Source organism: Lissotriton vulgaris, chromosome 12 (assembly GCF_964263255.1).
Source record: "Lissotriton vulgaris chromosome 12, aLisVul1.2, whole genome shotgun sequence".
In the NCBI taxonomy this organism is placed as follows: Eukaryota; Metazoa; Chordata; class Amphibia; order Caudata; family Salamandridae; genus Lissotriton; species Lissotriton vulgaris.
In genome coordinates, this window is record NC_141700.1 from 241,590,307 (window position 1) to 241,612,401 (window position 22,095).

General features: G+C 43.0%; 1 protein-coding gene across 2 annotated transcripts in view; it reads right to left on the bottom strand.

The window, feature by feature from the left end:
• Positions 1-22,095, bottom strand: part of ESRP2 (epithelial splicing regulatory protein 2) — a 139,905-nt gene that overhangs the window by 41,711 nt on the left and 76,099 nt on the right. For both annotated transcript variants that reach the window (XM_086947743.1, XM_086947742.1), the window contains exons 4-8: positions 18,080-18,193; positions 6,720-6,834; positions 4,674-4,772; positions 3,550-3,604; positions 248-358 (exon numbers count right to left, since the gene is read on the bottom strand). In XM_086947743.1, the coding sequence (XP_086803869.1) occupies positions 248-358; positions 3,550-3,604; positions 4,674-4,772; positions 6,720-6,834; positions 18,080-18,193 (494 nt within the window). The remainder of the gene's footprint in view (positions 1-247; positions 359-3,549; positions 3,605-4,673; positions 4,773-6,719; positions 6,835-18,079; positions 18,194-22,095) is intronic.

Here is a 22,095-nt window from a genome sequence, read left to right on the forward strand (position 1 = left end):
TTGGTGCTACAATAAAAATGTTCTTACACGTGTCTGGGCTGTTCAATCTACATCAAGGCTTTCGGAATGCCTGAACAGGTGTTTTGAGGAATTAAAGTGCAAGTTAGTTTTTTGCTAATGTGCTGTATACGTCAACAAAAGGTTCCTTTCATCAGAGCAAAGAAATTCAGAATTATGCTAAATACAGGCTACTACCAGATCATCTAAATGGAGGGGAGGAATTCAGTCTGGCCATCGGTGGTCTTACTTGGCAATGTTGAGGCCTTTAAAGAAGCGTGCGATATCCTGGTCCGAGGACTGCCACGGTAAACCTCGCGCTCGTATGACAGTTTCACCATCCACCACTTCAGATTTACTACTGTAGGAGCACAAACAAAACATTTCAATCACTGCTTGAATAGTTCAAAAAGTTTAAAACCTAAACCGGTCGCGCCAAAACTATGACTATACAAGCTGCTTTGCTCCGTAGCGCATCAGCACTCCGTGTTTGAGATTGGCTTTGTGCTTTACTAGGGTTCTCATCAAGCATCACCTCTATAGTCTACACCAATCGTAGTCTAGTTTCCTGTCTGCAGTGAAAATCATAAACCATACTCCGGATCCCCCACATCTCCTAACCATTAGCATTGAATCAAAGCTGGGGATGGCAATTACTAACCACAGGACACAAAAGATGTCAAGAAACAATTCTTAGCATCTGGAGCATAATTTTTCTCCCTCAAGTCAAGGAAGCAGGGGTTTTATTGTAGGCACCACCTGAAAGGGCCATGAAATTGCGTACATCAGTTCAGCCAAGGCTGCAAAACAGATATGGCTGTTGCAGAGCAGGTCTCCAGTGGGAAGAGGATGCCCGTTTTCATCACCGATGGTAGGTCAGTCTGAAAACCGTAGCCAGATGGGCTTACCTCCATCTGATGAAAAGCGAATGTGTCATAGCATTCAAAGCCACATGGTACCCAACAGGCGCAAACTATTGCAGCGACTTACAGAGTTGGTGACCGCAAAATACCCTTAGAGGTAACCATGAACTACAAAGCCTCCCCGGAGCATTAGTGTATACATCAGAGGTGTGTACACACAAACATCACACCCAAAGGACCCAAGACAATATAGTAGAAATGGTGAACGCCCCCTTGCTCCATGTGTTAGAAAAAGGGCAAACTGTATTTGCCTCAGAAACCATAGAGAAAGACACTATTTTGGCAGTTTCTGTAATAAGAAATCGAAAAAACAGTTTTTCACTTTTTAAAAGCAGGATTTAACTAAATTTGACTAAAAATCTGTTCCATTTGATTATAAAAGTAGCAACATATATCAGTACCAAATTGCTAAATTTAGAGGCGTTATTCTTGGGGTGGCGTATTTGTTCAAATGGATTTGCAGAATTCGTAAGCAAGAACGATAAGGGGGTTAATCAATGGAACAGGTTATTTTCTTTATTTTTGAGATGGGGCAAAAACATCTTATGAACCGGGAAGCATCCTTTTAATTCTGTATTACACAAGGAGCAAGACACTGTTAAACAGATCTGCCATGCTTCTGTGATCTACCCAAGGTCTCAGACTGCAGAGGAGGCTTAGGCGAGCTGTCCACACCGGGGAGATGGCCAGGGATAACAATAACACAGCGGTTTGAACATCCTTTTCCCGGCGAGAAAACCAACAGACTTCAATGAAGCATCCCCTTATCCAGCACACCCCTTAACACCCTCCTTCAGCTACTCTAGGGTAGAAGTGTGTTTTTTTCTGCTTAAAAGTCATGTGTTTGCATGGGAGTGTAGTTGGTGTTTGCTCCTCCTAATCAGCCCTCTGTAAAGAGGGGATTATGGCTGCAGCGCAGCTGCATTAAACGGGGCACGCTCAAGCCTCGCGGCTGGTTATTGACACTGGTCAAGTGGAAACAACAGTCTCAGTGAGGGGCGAGGCGAAGCCATCAAGGGTCCATGAAGGAGTCCAAGCAGCAGAATCTAAGCCCCTCCGTCAGCGGTGTAAACTCTAGTTACTTTATGCTGCTAATTCCGAGGAAACCAAAGAAGCACAGTCAGCATGTTGGTTTAAAAACAACAACAACAAAAAACACTTTGTAATCTTCCCAAGACCCCACGAAAAAGCCAAGTACATTAGAAGCTGATCAATGTTTTAAAGAATGTTTCGGTTTAAATAGTTTTTAGGTGTGGGGGACTTTACATAGGGGTGCCGGAAATGGGTCACCATACATTGAGAGGAAATGTTACTGGACAAAGCCCCTAAACCCCCCCCCCCCAACAAAAAAATATTGATGTGCCTATAATCCCTACGCCGGTTTCATGGTACTCTGGGGCTCATGGTAAGGCTTTAAGTTAGTGTGGCATTTTTTTCAACGTGTATTAGCCTAGCAGTCATTGCTGACTGCACTGAAAGTCACAACAAGTAGATTTCAAGGGTGTTTTTTTTTTTTACTTAGACCGCAAACTGTATTCATATCAGTATTGGTTTTTATCTGTAAGAATGGAAATCTTGAAGCCTTACAAGTATCAGTGTTGCACCGCTCCTCGTATTGTTTATTTCAATGGTGCCCAGATTTATCCCGACTCTAGGTTTGTACTGGAGCCTTATATCCATGGTAGAGGGATAGTGCAAAGTGGATGCAAGCAGAGTCACAAAACGCTCTGTGGCTAGTAATGAACATTCAGCCACCACAATAAATGTACATTTAAAATGGGCGCGCCATCAAAACATAATACAACGGGGGCCCATCGGCCCAAAGGGCCAATCAGAAAACATACATACATGCCTGGCCGAGCATTCCATAGCGCTTAAACTACATGATACAGCAATGCAGGATTATTTGGTGCAAGGGTGCATATTAAAGACTGTGTTGAAAACCATACAGAAAATACCAAGATGCAAACAAACAAAGATAAAGATATTGCTTGTAACCAATTTAATTTACTAAAGCTGTAAAGAGAAGGTCTTCCTTCGGACAATTCACTCCATGAACTGGAGTTGAAACATTCATTCTATTTTACCAAAACAAGGTAAAAACGTGCTCCAATGTAAGGAGTCACTAGGTGAAGAAACCATTGTTCAAACCAGAAAGCTGATACTTTCCTAAAATGAAGGATAGTTGTCAACTGAAAGAAATGAACAGTTCATGTAAAGCCAGTCTTAAATATCCGCTTCGGCAGAGTCTACTTAGGATTTACTCCAGCTTCCCCTGTGCCAAATGAGTCGTATAGTTAGCCTTTACTTCACTTGGGGAAACCGAAGCAATCTACTAGAGACACTTAAGGCAATATGGGAAAATATATGCACGAGCAGTTTTCGCTTCCTGGGAAACACGAGTGAGTTATGGTAAACAATTTAGGTCAATACCCATACAAGGTCGGAGAGGGGTGTGGTGGAGTAAGACTTTATCCACATCCATCACCGCTAGGCCTGGGAAAACGGTACTTCACCCCGTAACGTGCAGAATTATCCAAGATCATGCACCTCCCTCCTTTAAAGTCAGCAGCGTTCTTCCACAACTAAAGTAAACACTAATTTAAGTCTCAATGTCGTAGTGACTTACCAGGGCCCAGTTTCATATTTGTATTTCACTGTTTCTGGACAAACAAATTCATGATCTGCAAAAGAAAAAGTAATTTAAAACAGAACATCCACACTATAAAGGACAACCCACAAGAGGCCTGAAATTGTACTCACTGACCCCCTCTGACCACAGTATACATTGGTTGGCATTTTAGGGGGACCTCGGACCTAATGCATGGTTTTGGAGAGAATTACTTCAAAATTGGAGTTATGGGGGAACCTACCAAGCTCCAATGCTGTGACCATCCTTAAAGCTCTGTTTCGGGCATCCACTACCTGATGGTTCGGCCTTTCAGACTTCATAAAGAGGCAGGCTACCCTGGAGATGTTTCAGGTTGAAATGAGTTGGAGGAAGAAATGGAATGTCGTGGGTCCTTGTTAAAGAGGATCAAAAAGCTGCAGTCGAATTTCTTCAGAGTAGGAGAGCAGCACGGCTCTTCACGGAAAAGTTGGTGGGGGTCATCAATATGTTCAGAATAAGGTGCTTGGGAAATGGAGCCCTGTTCATGCAACAACTTAAGCTAGAACAGCCTCGGCCGGGATCAGCGTAGGGCGACAAGCAAACAGGAGGCATGAGCTCAGAAAAGCAAAGACACAGCCTAGGCACTGCAGCGTCTCAAGAGCACTTAAGTCAACAAAAAAGATTCCAGGAAAACAGACCAAGGTAGAGAATTTGCTTTTTCAAGTGTGAAGAGATTGCTATGGGGGCACTCGCGAATCTAAGGAAAAGTTGAGGATGGAATCACGGAACCAGGACTCTTGACTGTACTTTCACATCATTGGTTGTTTTTGAAGGGACTTCTTTTAAACAGGGGGTGGGGCGGGAGCAAACAGCATTGCAGTGGTATTCATCTCTGGTTTTTATTAAATTTAAAGCGTTTTCAGTAGACTGCAAACAACATTTCTAACACATTTGATTGTACATTAAATAAGAAAAGATCTAAAAGATGTTTTATAGTCAAGTACCAGAAACTGACGAGTGGGGAACCAGCATTCATGGTTTAACACGTTCCAAACACTTAGGGTTACACTGTTATTACTTTCCGGTTATTAAATATATCAAGGTGTTGAAAAGGAGATATTTTAAAAAACGATTTCACTTACCATAAGGCCACGAAATCAGCGCTAAAACTGTATTCACCATAGTCGTGACCTCCCATACACCAAAGTCGTTATCCGTGTCATCATTGGAAATTTCTAGAACTTCGAAGTTGGTCAAGGAAACTTGCCAAAATGCTTCAAGAATTCTTGAACCAGATACGAACGCTTTGCATAACTGCATCGTGTTAGGAGGAGTAAGGGGCGGGGTTGGCAGGGATGTAAGTGCATGTCCTATACCAGAAACAGGGTAGGGGCAGCTACAGCTTCCAGCTACATCAGCGTGACTTAATCCAAATGCTCCTTGGACACTGCTCTATTTGAGAGGTAGGTGCCCTCGGTTTTGGGGACAGGCACGTATTTTTCCCCTCAGACTTTCACCCAGAGAATGAGAGATTAAAAAAACACTTTAAGAGTGATTTAATGGGGAATGGAGTGCGGGTGGTGAAGTTAAAGGGCACAAAGTGAGCCCATTCAGCCCTTGAATTCAGCATCCCCGATACTCATGGCTCTGCCCACGGGCTACTGGGCAAAACCTTGGGACCGACGCTAATATTTCATACATTAAGAGATGTCCCCTGTAAGGAGTGCGCTGACAGGAGACAGTGGTCTTCTACTGTGGATGCGAATAGATCTTTACATGTACTTGGTAGAGCATTTTAAACTACACGTCCAGTGCTTCCAGTGCTAGAAGCAAAGCTATGCATCCTATATTTCACTTAGCATAAATAAGATCACTATTTCACATTGAAAAACTAATTAGCTGGGATCTGGGTACGCTGCACATTGTTTTTCACCCAAAAACTTCGCTTCACTATGAAAGGCACACAGCAGCCTAGTGTCGGCTCCAGCCACATCAACTTCAACAACATCCAGGCAGTATAGCTCTACTTTCGAAGTAACTCATCAGCAATCACCAATAGGGCCCCTGAGTATTCAGACTGATCCCAACATTTTCTTCTGCTAATCTGTGTGGTACATGAAGGGAGCAGGAGGATGCTGCTTCGATCACAGATGGTAACTCTGCCATGGCTCACTTTGACAAGCAATTCGCAGCATTTCAAAAAACTGATGACCAGCGCCATGAATCAACATGGGAGTTCAATATGTAGCACCGAGAATATATGCATGGTCCATGTACGGCTAAAACTCAACTCACCGCAAAGCAGAGTGAACTAAGTACCATCAGCATCTGCACTGTTGAAAAGGTTACAGTTGAGCAAGAGGCAAGTTTCTCTCTGGTGCAAAACAAAGAATGCATCAATAAAGGTTAGAAGTGAAAAACAGTCCCACAAAGGCAGTAACTGCACGCTAACCCATCACAACACCAACAGGACGCAGCTGGACTTTGACAGGACACTTTCCGTTTTCACTACCCAGGCACTACCCTTAGAAGATGCCAAGGAGCCAGAGTCCCTCAGCCTCCAGGCCCAATACGTTGTTCATTAAGCACATTACGCCGCACAGATTATCTCAAAACTGCTATATAAAGAGCGATACAATATCGCATTTGTGGAGGAGTAACAACACTGGGACTTCCAGTCACTGCAAGCTCCTAACTTTAGAGCCAGACAAACAGCCTTTTGAAGAACTGGAAGGTTCAAGGCAGCCAAGGTCACATTTCCATCAGACTCTGGATTACTCTGTCGAAGGAGGCCCAAATCTGAAGGTGAATCCACAGCTCTGCACGCCATGACCTGGAATATTGTGCTTACTATTCAGGTAATTAATTGTAAGGAGGTGGGGTCTACAGGTCTGCTTACCAGAGTTAAAAACCAAACAGGAGGAGATTCTGAAGGAAATGCATTGCTGTGGTGCAGGGAGGCCAAGGCAACAAATCAGACGCAGTAGGAAGTCTGACTGCAAAACGGTCGAGGTAAACACATTCACACAAACAACCAAACCAAAATGATTTAAGTCTTATAGTGCATGTCAAAAGTTTAGGTGCTAAATCTGCACAGTTTATTAATTTTCTGTTGCAACAAACTCCTTATAGACCACTGTTCCTCCCCAGTGCTTCTCTGCAGGATGATGCAAGGTATAAAAGGATACAATCTGCCATGGATTTGATGGTTTGATCCTTCACGGCGGTCGTAGTTTGACAGCATTCCTCAAACTCCTTCCGAAGGTCAAAGAATGAATAAAAGCATTCTGGCAACTGGACATTCTAGTCAGAAAAAAACACCACTGTTACAGAAGGCAACACAAGTCAAGTCAATGATTTATTGCATAATTAATTAAAATTATTACAAAATTCAGATGATAAAATAACAGTACAAGGTTATAAAATTTCTGCAGTTATGGCTTCTTGATCTTAATAAAATTGAACAGTACAATTAAAAACAACTTCCACGAGCACTCCGCAGACCATCTCAGAGTCTGTGATCCCTGTTTGGGTCCCTGGGGTAAAGGTATCCCCGATGGCCCTCCGCCTCAACGTTCCCCCTGCTCAAATTGTTCTAAGGATTTTCTCACCTCAGCCATGAATTTGACACCTCGGCATGCCATTTACCAGGGCCGGCCTTAGGCATGTGCAAACTGTGCACCTGCACAGGGCCACCAAACCCCAGGGGCCTCCATGCCAATATATATCCTTAATATAATAATCCTCTGAGGATGGATACATATTTGCGTGGCGGCCCCTGGCAGGGATTTGGCGGCCTCCGGCTCTGTTCCACTTCCTAACACCCTGACCCCCCTCCTGAGCTCCGGGAGGCTCTGCCCGACCCCCTCTTCCGGGCCCCCTACCTACGCTCCCTGCCCAGGGCCACCATGAGCCTAGAGCCGCCCCTGCATTTACTATGTAAAAAAAGAAATCAATCCATTTGTTAAATGTGAGATTGTGCCAAGTTTGGCTCTAACACGACAGGTTCAAATAAAAATAAAACAATGTAAAAAAGAAAGCGCCCTTGAACTCTACATAAAAGGTGTTCAAGCCCGCGTGGACTTCGCAGAGTTTTAATCCGTGCAACTCTGCAAAGTGCCAGCGGCGGAGTTTAAGTCTGGCTGCTCGCACTGATTTTAAGCACCGGGAGTTGGACCTGTGCTGTAAAATCAGGGCAAACGGAGTACACATTGCACCTGTGGGTACTGCCGCTTTCTGCAGCTCGAGAAGACATTCTACTTGAGCGGCGGCTTATTCAACGCGAGCGGCAGATCTCAATGCAACTGACCAGGACCTGCAGCAACCGCCGCAATTAGAAGACTCGCTCAACGTTAGAGAGCCTCGTTCTAGAAAGAAAAAAAAACTCCGCTCTGCTTCACTTCAGAGTTTTTGGGAACTCTGCAGGGCAAAACTCTGTAAACTCCATTAGCGGATCACAGTTCTTCATCCACCCCAGTACAGAAAAAACCCTCTTATTTTAAGTGGGAACTAACTTTCATTTGTATTGTTAAGAGATTTGGGAATCTGTGGAATGATACTGTGGAATATATTTTACCAACAAGAGGGGGCGCTGTGTCGATGTTTATTATAAAAAGTGGAGACCAAAATTATCACAGTAGCAGAACCAAGCATTTCTTCGGACAAGCATTTGATTTCAAGGTGTGACCCTGAAAGCTCTTTGAAAATGGAAAAGGTGAATTCATAATCCTAGTCTGACGCACCAGGCGGTCTCGAAAGTACGAAAGAGCCCATGCACAATTCCCAGCTGGAACATCTTCACACTCCCCTCTGCTAGCGAGCAGCAGTGTGTGGGCAGCATCCTGGCACTTACACCCTGGGTGCCTTCGGGTAACCGGAAGTTGAAGCTTCACAGGCTATCCCAGGGATCAAAAAACAGACCTTGTCGCATTAGCACTTGAGGAGGGGTAACATTGGATAGCATGGTTTGCGCTGCACGGATAGGAAATCTACTCTGTTCTATGTAAATGCATTCATAGTAATTAACAATATTAACACCATTTACCCACAGAGAAACATAGGAGAATTTAAACCCCAACGATTACTGCTTTTCTATGAAAGTTTGAACCACCCACTTCAGAAAAACACGCTGACAAAATAGCCTCACGACTTATCACTTTCTATAATGGGCGCAAATTTGGTAAAACTCCTGGCATTATTGGACGGCTTACATACAGTTAGAAATATAATAAACAGTAAATAGAATATAAAAAATATATAGATCAAGTGAACAAGCAGGTAGAGAGCATACAAACACTACCACATTCCCGCTATATACATGTACACACACACACACTGTAGACATACTACGTAGATTTGGGGCCGGATTGGGGGTGTAGTATAGTGTGTAAAAAGCACTGCCGCGGTCCCGTGTGTGCGTTTTTGACAGGCAGCTCAAGAGTACGTGTCGGCAGTAAAGCGCTCACAGAACAGCAGTGTTACATTTTGATATGTAACAGTTGTGCGGTGTGTTCCCCCTAAACCCGCACTAAATACACGTGTTATTTCAATCCAGAACTGTACCAGGAAATATGGAGTTTAAATAGCGCGTATGTACGGGATTGTCATATTTTAGGCAGCAGTGTGCTTTAATTGAATGCCGTTTGCTTTTAAATGCTATTCTTCATAATAAGGGCTGAGCGGCAGCTACCTAGTTGTTCGTAATTGGGGAAAGTACATCATTTGAATGCAATTGACACGGCATTAAAGCAGCCACACCCGGCCCCACCCCTCCCGTTTGCGCTGCCAAGAGACGGAAATGCAGGGACGAGTTTCGGCTAAGAAAACATGCAGGGTGTCCTGAAGACGGGGGTGCCACCCTGTTCCCTGCACAGACAAGTTTGCGAAGCAGACGCAGGAAGGACTGCATTCAAAGATAGTGCTACGAAGCCCCGGCCGTCACTGCAGGCGGTTCCTTCCCACCACAAGCAGCACTCTGTGGTGGGCCCTAGGAATTGCAGTAGGGTACCGATGAACACTGCAGCAGTGTCCTTGAGGGATGTGCAAAGGACGCAGTCATGGTTTTCCTTCTGAGATTTCACCTATTGCAGTGATCCAATGAGCACACTCAATCTGGGACGCAGGGCACCAGTCCAATGACGTCACAGTCGAGCGGGATTACTGCCTCCTACTAGGTCTGTAAACATGCCAAGAGCCATTGGTGTATTATGTGGAAAAGGAAATACGAGCGGTTTTTATTTTCTGAATGTAACTGCTTCAAATCCCATCATTTAACAACGGCGGCGGGCAGTAATAGCGGGCTGGGCTAAACCGGATAATGCTCGGATTACCTGGAATGTTGCAAAGTATTTAGAAATGTTAGCTGCAGTCCACACCCAGGACTTGTCAATGTATCCTAGAGCAACTGTACAACTTGGAAGAGGTCACCGAGCTTCGATGGTCACGGTCCTTCTGTAGGGCACCATATTGATGCCAGTAACTCTCGGCCAGTCCTTGCCCTTCATCCCTCTCCAAAGGGGGAGGGGGCAAAAACATCTGGGTGAACAGTTAAAATAAAACTACAAGCCTGGAGGACAATGTGCTGCTAACTACAAATCCAAGATAGGGACTATTTGCCAGGTACTTGACTTGCTACCCCCTCCCCACGCACACATTGGTTTCCAGGCTCAAGCTGCCTTCCGGTGAAGAATTGGCTTGGTAGTTTAGTCTGCCCTGTTCCCATGATGCACTGGGCCAGGGACAGACGGATTTGCATATTGCCAGGTTCTGAACTGGGATGGTGCAGTGAGATAAATAACGGTGATGTATCAAGCCCTGATCTTTGGACTGGGTAAGAGTGGTCTGCTTAATTCAGACACTCTGTTCATCACCACCCCCTTTCTGTATCGTATTTGGCCACTACAGGTGTGGCAGGGTATACTCAGACATGAGTCCCTTGCTCACTGCACCACCAGGATTCAAGCAAGCCGGGCCGACGACGGCTGAAATGCCAGAAACCGGTCCCCGGAAGCTTGTCTCCTTTCCGGTGAAGAATTGGCTTGGTAGTTTGGTCTGCCCTGTTCCCATGAGGCACTGGGTCAGACTAATTTGCATATAGCCAGGTTCTGAACTGGGGTGAAGCAGTGAGCTAAATAACGGTGATGGATCAAGCCCTCATCTCTTGACTGGGTAAGAGTGGTCTGCTTAATTCAGACACTCTGTTCATCACCACCCCCTTTCTGTATCGCCTCACAACTTGTGGCATCCCTCTTAAAGCATCCATCTCCTTTCTTTTATTCGCAGGCCACAAATCCAAATATAGATCGAACCGATTGATATGGAGAACAAATATGACCACTATGTGCCCAGTTCGCTTTGGTTTCACAATTATTGTCCAAGGCTCATTTATTGCAAGACTTACAGAAACGTTGAGCGCTTCAACCGGACTGCTCCCTCCACCCTTCCACACCAAGACACCTCAGTATCACATGGAGTGAAGTTTCACCAGCCTTACTCTACATGACTTGAACTACTAAAAACAAAAATTCAGTCACGCTGTGCTCCAAATTAACAATCCTCTCTTTACATTGTTGTAACAATTGTTTTTTTTTAGTGATTTCCCGGAACCCAGTGGACACAAATTCGCTCACCAACACATCTTTAGATAGGCCTGTTTATACATCAACTTCTAAGGTAAAGGCCGAGCTGCTCTGTTTGAACAAAGAAAGGCAGCTCAGCTTCTAAATCCTTCAGCCACTACTGTGCAGATTCACCAGTTTGTTAGGAAGCGAACTCAAAACCATCCAGTGATGTCATTAACCAATCTCTAGAGCAGTAGGATTTATCATATGCAACACCAACCTGCACGGCTTCTAGCTGAAGCTCCATGCCTATTCTTGCATTAACTGGACTTGTACAACTTTGGTAATGGCAAAAACAACAGTTTAAATGAACTTGCCGAAATACGGAAATGGAGTCAAAAGAAATTAACTAAAATTAAATCGAATCAGTGACGCATTGTTTTGTAACCTGGGGAGGCAGAAATAGATAAGCAGCTAGATCTAGGGCACATCTTATATTGCCGCTAAAAACTCCTAAAGGCAGAAACCGCTTCTGGTGGACTGGAGTCACCCCATAGAAACCTTTCACCTTTGCAAATATGCTGCGAGATGGTTATTCAATACAAGAAAGGTTGGTGGATAAGAGATCAGGCACGTACCCGCCCCATGGTCTTCATCCACTTCCATATCCAATTGCAATAAGGATACATATGCCTCCGGGCCTTGTTCCACTTGCCTTGCAGTTGCCAAATATACTATGGCCAAAACACATCATTCAAGTCCTCGAATACTTGAAACTTGGAGGATGCCAGACTACATGGCTTGCGCAGATTACTATAAAAATATAGGCAGATGCTGAAGAGGAGGAAATACGTGGTCTTCAGCAATTTTGCACCACCAGTGGATGAGCGGTACATTTGCGGTAGGAATTTCAGACTATTTACTGAGTACAACTAAATATTGGCAGAATCGATTCTAGCATTCCTTTGAACCAAGCCAAATCAACCATCTCTTGATTAGTTCGTAATAATACCAGAAAGAAGTGGCAGTTAGACCTGAAGTATAAACCAAGGTCACTAGCTGAAGGCGAAGGATAAGATTATCTAGATGACAAAATCAATTTGAAAGATGTGGGTACAACGTTTTCAGAAAAATAGAAAAAATGTTTTAAGAGGAACTGAGAACAAGGGACTGAAGAGTAAGAAAAAAGATGGTTCCGAACAAGTCACCGAGAAGAATAGAACTGAAGAAAACACAATGACTGTACAACAAGACAATCTTTCAAGAAACAAGAGCGTCGCTCTTGGGAGGGGGCGGGGGTAGGCGAGATACTGGAAAGAAGAGAAATTTAGGTTGGTGAAAAGCATCAGGAATTAATACTGATCACTAACGGCGATGCTCTGCCTGTTTTCTGCTACTTAGGCAAAGGTGCAAATACTCTTCGGCTTGTAAAAGTAGTGACATATTTGCCCAGAAGTGTAAAGCTGTGGTATGAACCACTAGAGCACCATTTTATTTTATAATGACATTTATGGGTTTGTGGTAAGTCCCATTAGTCACACACCTCATTTCAACATGCTTTCTTTTTCCATTTAATACAGACAAGTCTATGGAGGGAATACATCTGTCACAAATGATATTCTGAATTCCAGCCCATTCGAGTTGCCAAAGGCCACACCCTATGTTCAGTAACCAGAGTGCATGGCCAAAGGCAAGGCCACATGGAACCTGGGTTGTTAATGCAATAAAAGCAACTTGAGAACAGCTAGTTTTACAACCCCAAATATCACAGAATATGCCATCATTAAAATAAGTTATGGGTTTCTACCTGTAATCATACAGATCAATGTTATACATGGGTCTAATTTTAAAAAGTGCTATAAATCTAGGAACCACTTCATGACTTAACACAACAGTAACACAAATGGCATTCACGGCACCACTGCATACATCACATGGGAGTTAACCAAAGCTACCATCTGTAACAGTCACAAAAGATTGCACTGTTTGCATGCTGTAAATTGCAACCAGTTTTGATGCATCAACTTTCTATGAAAGTAATTCAGGAGACAATGCAGTCCTACAAATGGAGTTCATGTGCTTTAGAACCTAATGGTTTGATACATAACATTGGTAGAACATTTATTTGTTGTCAGAGGTTCTGCGCTCATTCATAAGCGAGCTCCAAGGAGAAGCTTGATCAGTGGAAATTGGCTCCTCAATATTTTCACGTAACGCCATTTGTGATTTAGTCAGTGAGGTCATGTCTGATTTCATAATGTGGGCACTGGTGTGGATGCAATGCCCGGCCAAGATAGGCTTAACAACAGAAGTTAAATGTGCTGTTTGGCTTCTTTAGCATCACAACACCCTAACCAGCATGTGTGTGCTTTACAAACTACTAAATAAAATATATTGGTGGGGCAAATGGGTATAAAAAAAATCTAAGTCCATTGTTTTTTTAACACAATGCTACCTCTGATAAGGCAGTCCTATGCAAATTAGCTTGATCCTACTCCAATAGGACAGCCCAGCTCAAACTGCCAAGGCCATTCCCCTCTGAATCAGAACAAGCAAACCCAGGACTGGTTACACCCTAGTTGGGGCTAGTCCGTTGAGTGCAGTTTGGTTCCAGTGGCACAGTAAGGATTGAGAATGGGACCCAAGTCTGAGCAATCCCTTGCCACTTAGAGCGTTACACTGAAGTGAACAAAATAAAAAAAAAAGACTGCATGAGCCAGCATTGTCAGTGCAGGGTCCGAAAGGAAAAATCTAGGACAAACATCTATGTTCTTCTAATAGGCTACGTAGGTGGTCCTTCAGCTATTAATGCGCTGCTTTTTGTCTTGTGCAAACCTAGCTTGCCAGCAAAAGCTTTCTCTGCATTGAAGGGACTGCTAGGACCCAAGCTCTTAAGTGGGACCACTTTATGGAACTCACTAATGCCGAATTATTTATTAAATTTTCTAAAAATAATCAGTGGAAGAATTATGGGATTGGGACAGTCATGCTACATTTAAATATATATTGTATAGCGATTAATTACGGACTACACAAAATAAACGTAAAATGTTACATCAAGGAGGAGAATAGGTTGGGAGAAGATAAGATCATTCACACCAGGTGAGGAGTTACATTTCACATGCTTACAACGGGGCATTACAGTTCATATATGAATAATATTAGGCACAGGGAGATGAAGTGATTTACACAGAACTGCACAATTGTTCTGTAGATGCTGAAGCCACAATAAGAATCTAGGCCTCTGCGTTACAAAAGAGTAGTCTTTATTTCCATCACAAAACATCCCCGCAAATACTTCAGAAAAAATCTGCTTCTGAAATAAAAGTACTACTTTTTTTAACCACCGTTATGTTTTTTTCAAAGAGGTAGCCCATTTTCCTATTGTTTGTGTTCTCAACCTATATCCAGTTTGTGGTTATATAACCATTGTGAATCCCAAGGATGATCCAAGAAAGCTATAGATTTCTGTAAAGTAGGGAACATTCCAAGTTCAGTAAGGGGTCATGTGTAGATCCTTCATGATTTCCAAAAAGATTACCAGCATATTTTTCTTTTTGCATGGAGACATGGAGGTATGCATGGTCATGCCTACGATGGGCACCTCCCACCGATAATTTTTCCATATGTCTCTGGTGTCTAGTGGGCTTACTGTAATCACCCCCATGGCCCAGGGGGCAAAAAGAAAGTATATTTGCTTTAGTCTTAAGTATGGCCATGCCAATAATTGGCAGTCCCCATCTCGAATTTACTTTTAATAAAGGCCTGGTTTCTAGTGGGCTTTCTCTCCCCCTCATCCGGGGGGGGGGGGGGGGGGGGGGGAAACAGATCAGCGGGGGTAATCACTGTATATTTTCTTATGGATGGGGCATTGCCATACCCGTAATGGGCAACACCTATTTGCTTTATGCCATGGTATCTAGTGGACTGTCTCCACATTATCCCATATGCCCCCCGAGAGTGGGTTAGAAAGACTGTAGCCATCCAATGTGCTGGGAGGAGCACAGTGACTGAGATATGCTACCAAGCACTGATGCAGTGAAAGTAAAATGGGCCCAGTCACTTATTTCTGTGCAGTGCATTAGTCCTTTGTAGCGCCTTGATGCCCTTGGGATAAGTTTAGCACTTTATACATTTAATATTCATTATTCATCTCACTTTCGTGTAATGACGTCTGATTATCAATTGCCATAAAAAAAAGTGGCTGCTTTTCCCGAGCAATCAAAGTTTAAAATCTAAGAAGGGAAATCTCTGCTGCTCTGCACCAGAGGGGCCTTTATATGCCTCCCCGTGTCAACTAATGGCTGGCAGATGCACTCGAGAGGTAGTGCGGGTGTCGCCCATTGGCTGACATCCACACGTAAGGGGTTAATTTCACAATACAATAGTGTGCTTGCTATTTGGTTATGTTTAGATTTCAATATAGACCATGTATATGCTTTTCCTTTAATCAAAATTGGGTCACATCAGGAGGCATAGATTTTGGTGGGCTTGCCTCCCGATAAACGAGCATTGGCAAAGCCAGTAGGTTTGGTCTGCAACTGCTACTGGCTTGGTCAATAGTTTTTGCCATTTCTTACAGCTGCGTGCCTGAAATATAGAATATATTATATATAAACAAATCAGCTCCTCAACTGCAAGCAAGCCACGCCACGCCGGCGGCGAAGGAGACGGACCACCAGGTGCAGGAACAATGTTTTTATTTTACCACAAACAGCTAGGCGTTTTGGGCTGAATCGCCTTGTTCACACTGTGTGTGTGTATATATATATATATATATATATATATATATATATATATATATATATATATATATATATATATATATATATATATATATATATATATATATATATATATATCAGCAGCCCACCTCCAGAGTGCAGTTAGGCAAGGGACACTGTCAATTGGCAGGCCGTGACTTCACGGAGGCAGCTGGTGCACTGTAACCAGCCCACGACCCGGCGGAACTGTACCCTGCAGGTTGAAACGTTGTGCAGGGACCCGAGGGGTTTTAAGAAATACATTCAGACTGATTAAAGTGTGCTCAGCTCTGCTTACGCCCAAACACAAAGATTGAACTTTGGTTTCCCCACGTCCCATCAAATCAGGTATGCAGCATTCTGGGATTTGCATCAGTGTGGCAACTTGGTAAATGGTCACATGATTGGGGGAGGCGCTTACTCCGTCATTTGGGAGGGCTGCAGTTAACATTAAAAAGCTGAGCTCCACTGATTTTCAGTTGGGCAGCAGGCATCTGAAGGAAGTTGTGCGAAATGCATTATGCCTTACCTGCCTTTTCAATAAAAGAACCCCGTCTGAAATCCCTGCCTGTGGCTCCTTCCTTCGGCGATGTTGTAGGGTGTGTTGATATATCTATATCGTCAAGGCTGACAGCAATGTAGCTTTTGTGTAGACTACCTATAAACTTTGCCAATGCTTTTTTCCCCAAGGCATTCTGCAAGGAAGCCACAATGCTGTAAAACATGGCCAATTGTTGAGAAAGACAAGAATTGGCTTTACCAGTGCTTGTTAAGCCTTCTCTGTAGTCACGTGTCTGGATCCTTGCAGAACTCACAGGTGCTTTACTTAATGCTAATCCTAGTGCTAATATGGACATGTGCTTACTACTGTCCGAGTAGGCAGTACGTAATCCATTCCAGACAAATGCAACAGAATCCCATGCATATATGTAGTGGCGATAAAAGCATTTATTTGTCCACTTTACAATATGCTACCAAGATGCAGCAGTATTTGAAACATGGGTTTGACTAAGCTATGGAGGCACGCACCAGCTCCAACTTTTATTCTGACCAAATCTGTGCCTGGCAGAAGTCTGAACCCAAATGCGTAGTCATGAAATAGGCCAAAGGACCTCATTAATTCATTTGGTATGTGAGTGACTTCAGTCTCCATTATGTTGCTGGTGAACGTCATTTGAAAATCCATATGAAGTTGGATAGGTCCTTGGAGAGCTTCTTAAAAGTGGGCATACCGCAAAGGTCCTGGAGCCTCACTTGTAAGGAGAGGGGTATTCATGAAGGTGAAGTCCTGTTGAGTCACTGAAGCACATTTTAGACAAACGGGGTAAGGATGGCTCGATTTTGTTGTGTAAGCATTGAACAGTGAAGGTCAATTAAAGTGAAAGGTGATCTTTTGGGGTTTTAGATGAAGACCTTTTGCAGCGCTCTATAAAGACTATTGAATGTCATATGGTCAGTGTTTACGATTTCTGAATTTGATTGTTTCCCCCATAAATTTGAAAAGGTTTGTAAACCAGATTCGGGGCATCTCTTAAAACTGGGTCAATTGTTTTCATCCACACAGAATATACATGGATTTATCTAAAAGTTGTCTTTGGGATATTTGAGCCCACCCTTTTCATGATTGCGGTACAAGTTCATTGTATCATCAACCTGAAAGGGGGAGGGGCAGGAATGGGAGCTGGTGAACATAATGGTGGCCAAATATGGACCACTGACCTACAAAAGGTACTTTAAATCAAATATGAGACTTGCTGCACAAATTACAATAGGTACAACTAACAGAAAACATTCTGGAGCCCCACATGATTTGGCTCTACAGTGCTCCTTCCATTTAAAACATTCAAGTAGCTGTAGGATGAAACAAATCAAAAAATATTGCAAAGCTGCTTAGTGAAGTAGCAATTGACTGAAGAGCAGGTTTCCCTTATGGGTACGAAAGTGAAAGCATATGGGATAGCGGTAGTAGTGGCTTTGGTGTCTACACGACCCCATACAATGAGTATTTGCCCTTTACACCGCACTAATAAAAGTCTCCCTTTGATCAAGAATTTTCAAGAGCACTCACCAAGCCCAGTATTTAAGGGTTGCCTATTAACTGCAAAACATTCTGTGCACAGATAGGTCATTTCGCACAATAATATCCATACAGGTAGCCTTAGAAAGCCACAGTGCCAAAGTCTTACTAAATGCGCCTCCTTTTCATGTGTGCTGCAGTTAACATACCTTTTTGGAGGCTTCAGGGTGGAAAACTTGTCGAATGAGTAACTGTCCATCGGTGCAAAGTGTGAAAGAGCTTCCGCCTAGTGCTTCGAGGTCATTCAGGACCAACTGATGAAACTAAAAGGCAAAGAAAGGGGACATAAGTGAGCGGGAAAAGAAGAGCCATGTATTCCACAATGCACTTTTAGAAGACTTGCAACATTATTACTTTGCAGAATCAGCAACTTTGTAAGGGAGGCGATGACTTCATAGCTCGCATTTACTTTGCATCATAAAACAGCATTTTCTTAATGCCATGAAAATACACATGGGTCTGGATCTTTGTTCTGCATGCTGTGTGCACTCAAAATAAAAAGTCTGTAAAAGGCACATTCTACAACAGTGTATATAGTATACAGACACTACTTTGTCACCAAGTGGGTTAGGCATTTAAGTTTAAATGGATCCCGTTCAATTTACCATCAATATTTGTGCCACAAGGTTGCAGAATAGACTGGGCTGAATCCAAGAAAGCAAAAAGTCTGATCAGCAATGCCCTGAATACTGCGTGCCACCTGGGCATATGCAATTTACAAAATCGTAACCTACCAACGTCATAAACAAATACAAAGTAAAACAGTCTGAATTTTTTTTCTGTCAACAGTAATAAAGAAAAGTGTTACTGAATCAAGATCCTCATTCACACCTTCCATATACATGAACACAACTGTCAATTAGTTAATGTAATACATTGCATCTAAAAATGCAAATAGGGTTTATGAAGCAGCCCGACAATGCGGACTCTATATGCCACCTCCACTGCAATCGCTGAGCAGGTTCCTCATGTTCCCCCCCCCCCCCCCCCAAACGGGGGAGGGGGGGTAAATATCAAATTACCACACGAAAAGCAGCTCATACAGCACGTCACCTCCACAACCACGTAATCGTGCAGAGAAGTAAAGTAGCTGCCCCCACACACCAGCCTGGTCGCGGCCTTGCCCGAAAGAAAACCTAGACACCTGATGCATGTGCCCTCGGTGATTTGTGGTCTCATTTTCTGTTTTGAATTATGTTTATAATTGTTACAATGTGGAGGTTCAACTGTTATAAAAAGTAATATCTAATGCACAGACTGGACGTTGGACTGTCCATGTATCTACTTAATGACGCGTTCTGTTAAGCAATTCCTGAATTGGACCCCATTGTGAACTGTATTTCCCTGCATGAATCGATGTTCTTATGCACAGCCATAGCTGCCATGACGGAGCGTATCTGGCTCCTTCGCCCTGGCCCTCCACTGGAGATAACAGACAGTGCGGGCCATAGGAGCCCAAAGAGTACTGTGAACATGCATGCGACCCCACACCCCAGAAATGGCTGATGCTGAAGCAAAATGCAGGATATGTTCTGATTTATGTGCAGAGTTATGCAACAAATGATTTTGTTGTCGGATTGAAATGTATAGAAACGTATGGACTTATGTACCGGTAAACAAACTAATACAATAAAGATATTTAAAAAAATAAATGAAGCAGCCCCACAGATGGGAACCCTTACTTTAATCAAGAAATGCACAGACAGTTTTCCCGGCTATCAAAGGGGGATCAAATCCTCCCTCAGAATTGCAACTCAATTGCAAAACCTATTTGTTTATGAATGCACTTCTCCAGAAGGCCAAAGACTGGCTGTTACCTTCGATCCAGGCAAACTGCGTTAAAGTAGCATTTCATAAGATCACTCAAATGCCACTCTTCGAAAAACAAATTTGAAAGAAAGTGACACGGCATTCAAAACTGACATCACTGAGCAGGCATAATGCATGAATGACAGGTGAATGCTTCCCCTTTTCTGAAAACTCTACTCAATTCTCCTGCATTCCTGAGCGGATTCCAGGTTATAGGCCCCCCCCCCCCCAAAAAAATCATCACCCTTCTACCCTTCTCAAACCTACAAAAACCCAGCCATACAAAATATTAAATGTGTTACTGGTTTAAGATACTGGAGTCCAAGATGCACTCAAAAGTGGACAGAAGTGTCCCTAAACTGAAAGGAATCCAAATCCCCAAACCGTACAATGTACCAATGATAAGGAGTCATGTAGTGTTCTGGAGCCCCCCCCCCCACCCCCCACCCGTCTCCAGCAATACTGAAAAGCCACACACTCCATCTGACAGTTTTTGCAGCAATATCATGTGAGATCAGATCTTATATTTTGTTATTTATTCCATGTCTACCTGCAAAACATTACACACAAAAAAATGTCTGGGCATCATTTTTGATGTATGTCCTGTACCTCTTTCCCAGAAGCCAAAATTCGAGATCTTCGCATGGATTAAATGAGTCAACATTCAGCTTTCCAGTTTTTGCAAAATTCTTCCAATTTTTCAGTTAAAACGTATGGTAGAACTGTACATGTGTTCCCAAGAAACTCTGGGGCTAAGTATATTAAGAGCAGAATTTGTTATCTAGTCTTGGTTTTAACTTCCAGACGCAAACATAGGTGCAACATGCCTTGGACGAAATCACTTGGCTCAGATGGAACCAAGGATTAAATTAAAGGGTCTATGAACCTTACACAAAAAGCAGTAAAGCAAAGATCTGTGATCCAACACAAAATGACAACAGTACATGCCGACCACAGCCATCTGTAAAGCCATCACAAAGTGGATTAAACAATCAGACTTTATAAAAAGACAATCATGGAGGCAGAAAATGGAGGCCAAAGCTTAAGACTATAAAACGCCCCGACTCATTGCAGAATCCAGCAGACTATTGCAGGAAGTGCCTGAAAACAGAACTTCACAGATTTGCCCATGAAAGAATGATTGTATCTAAATGAGGTAGCGATGGAACACTGGAAGTGGATTCTTCCTCAAGTTGTTACACTAACTTTATCAAGCATTCCAAATGTATTTTGCCGATTTAGCTCACAAAGGTAACTGTAAGGTAACGGTGTGACAAAAAGCAAAATGACTGAATAAATTCATTGTAGATTTAGCATGAAATGTTGATTGCAGCTTTAAAACATTCCTACTTTTCCATATGCACATCGCATCACAGTTGGACAAAGTCTACTCAAGTTGAAACATTGGTTTGTGAGATTCGGATTATTTTGGACAACAATTTGCACAAGTCAGCAATGATTATATACTGCATTTTAACAAATGACACATTTTCAACAATATTTGGTGACTTTACTAAATGTTTTCAAACACGAAAATTTGAGCAGCCCTCTGAACATGCACATTTTGTACAGATAAGGAAGAATTCTTTGTTAGTGTCCAAGAGAGGAGACTCAAAAGACTATCCCACCTTTTCACTCTACTGATACAGAGTTTCCCCAACAGCGCTGTAGCTTTGCATTCCAGGAGGACATGCTAGTCCCTTTCCAGTCTGTGGCACACTCTGCCAACTCCTTGTTCCCATACCTGCAATGCATGGATTGTAGAAGGCCCCAATTCCATGTCTCATTTTGTGTGCTGGGCACTAAAAGGTAGTGTTAAAACAATCGGGTGCCAATCAACTGAATTCACATGGTGTTCGAGTTAGCTGCAGTTTTGGAGCTTACGGTTAGGGAAAGCTCAAAATATCTTCTTCGTATCAATACAGACTGACCTATGTTTAGAAAGATCTTTTGATTGCAAACCAAGACAATGCGTCACATGAATTTTGAATATAAAATAGCAAATATTTCCTTAAAAAAACAGACCTGGCTTTCAAAGTTTAGAGACTGTTTGTTGAACTGCTTTCAGAGTCCCAAACACTTCTGTCCAAAGAAAAGACTGATCCCTCCTAATGTCAAAACGAGTTACTCTTCCCATGGCAAGAAAGTTGTATTACTGGGTAAGTAGCTTAAGCAGATGTGAGACTCCCATCAGCTCATAATTTGGTAGTAACAAGCATGGAGGAGGCCAACTTTCTAGAAAGTTACTTTTGCAAATGGCAGGCACAAGTGACTTTCCAGGGTAAGGAACTAATAGGCATGTAGAGCAGTGACTTTAATTGAGAAATACCTTCCAATAAAGAATTTAAAAGTCACA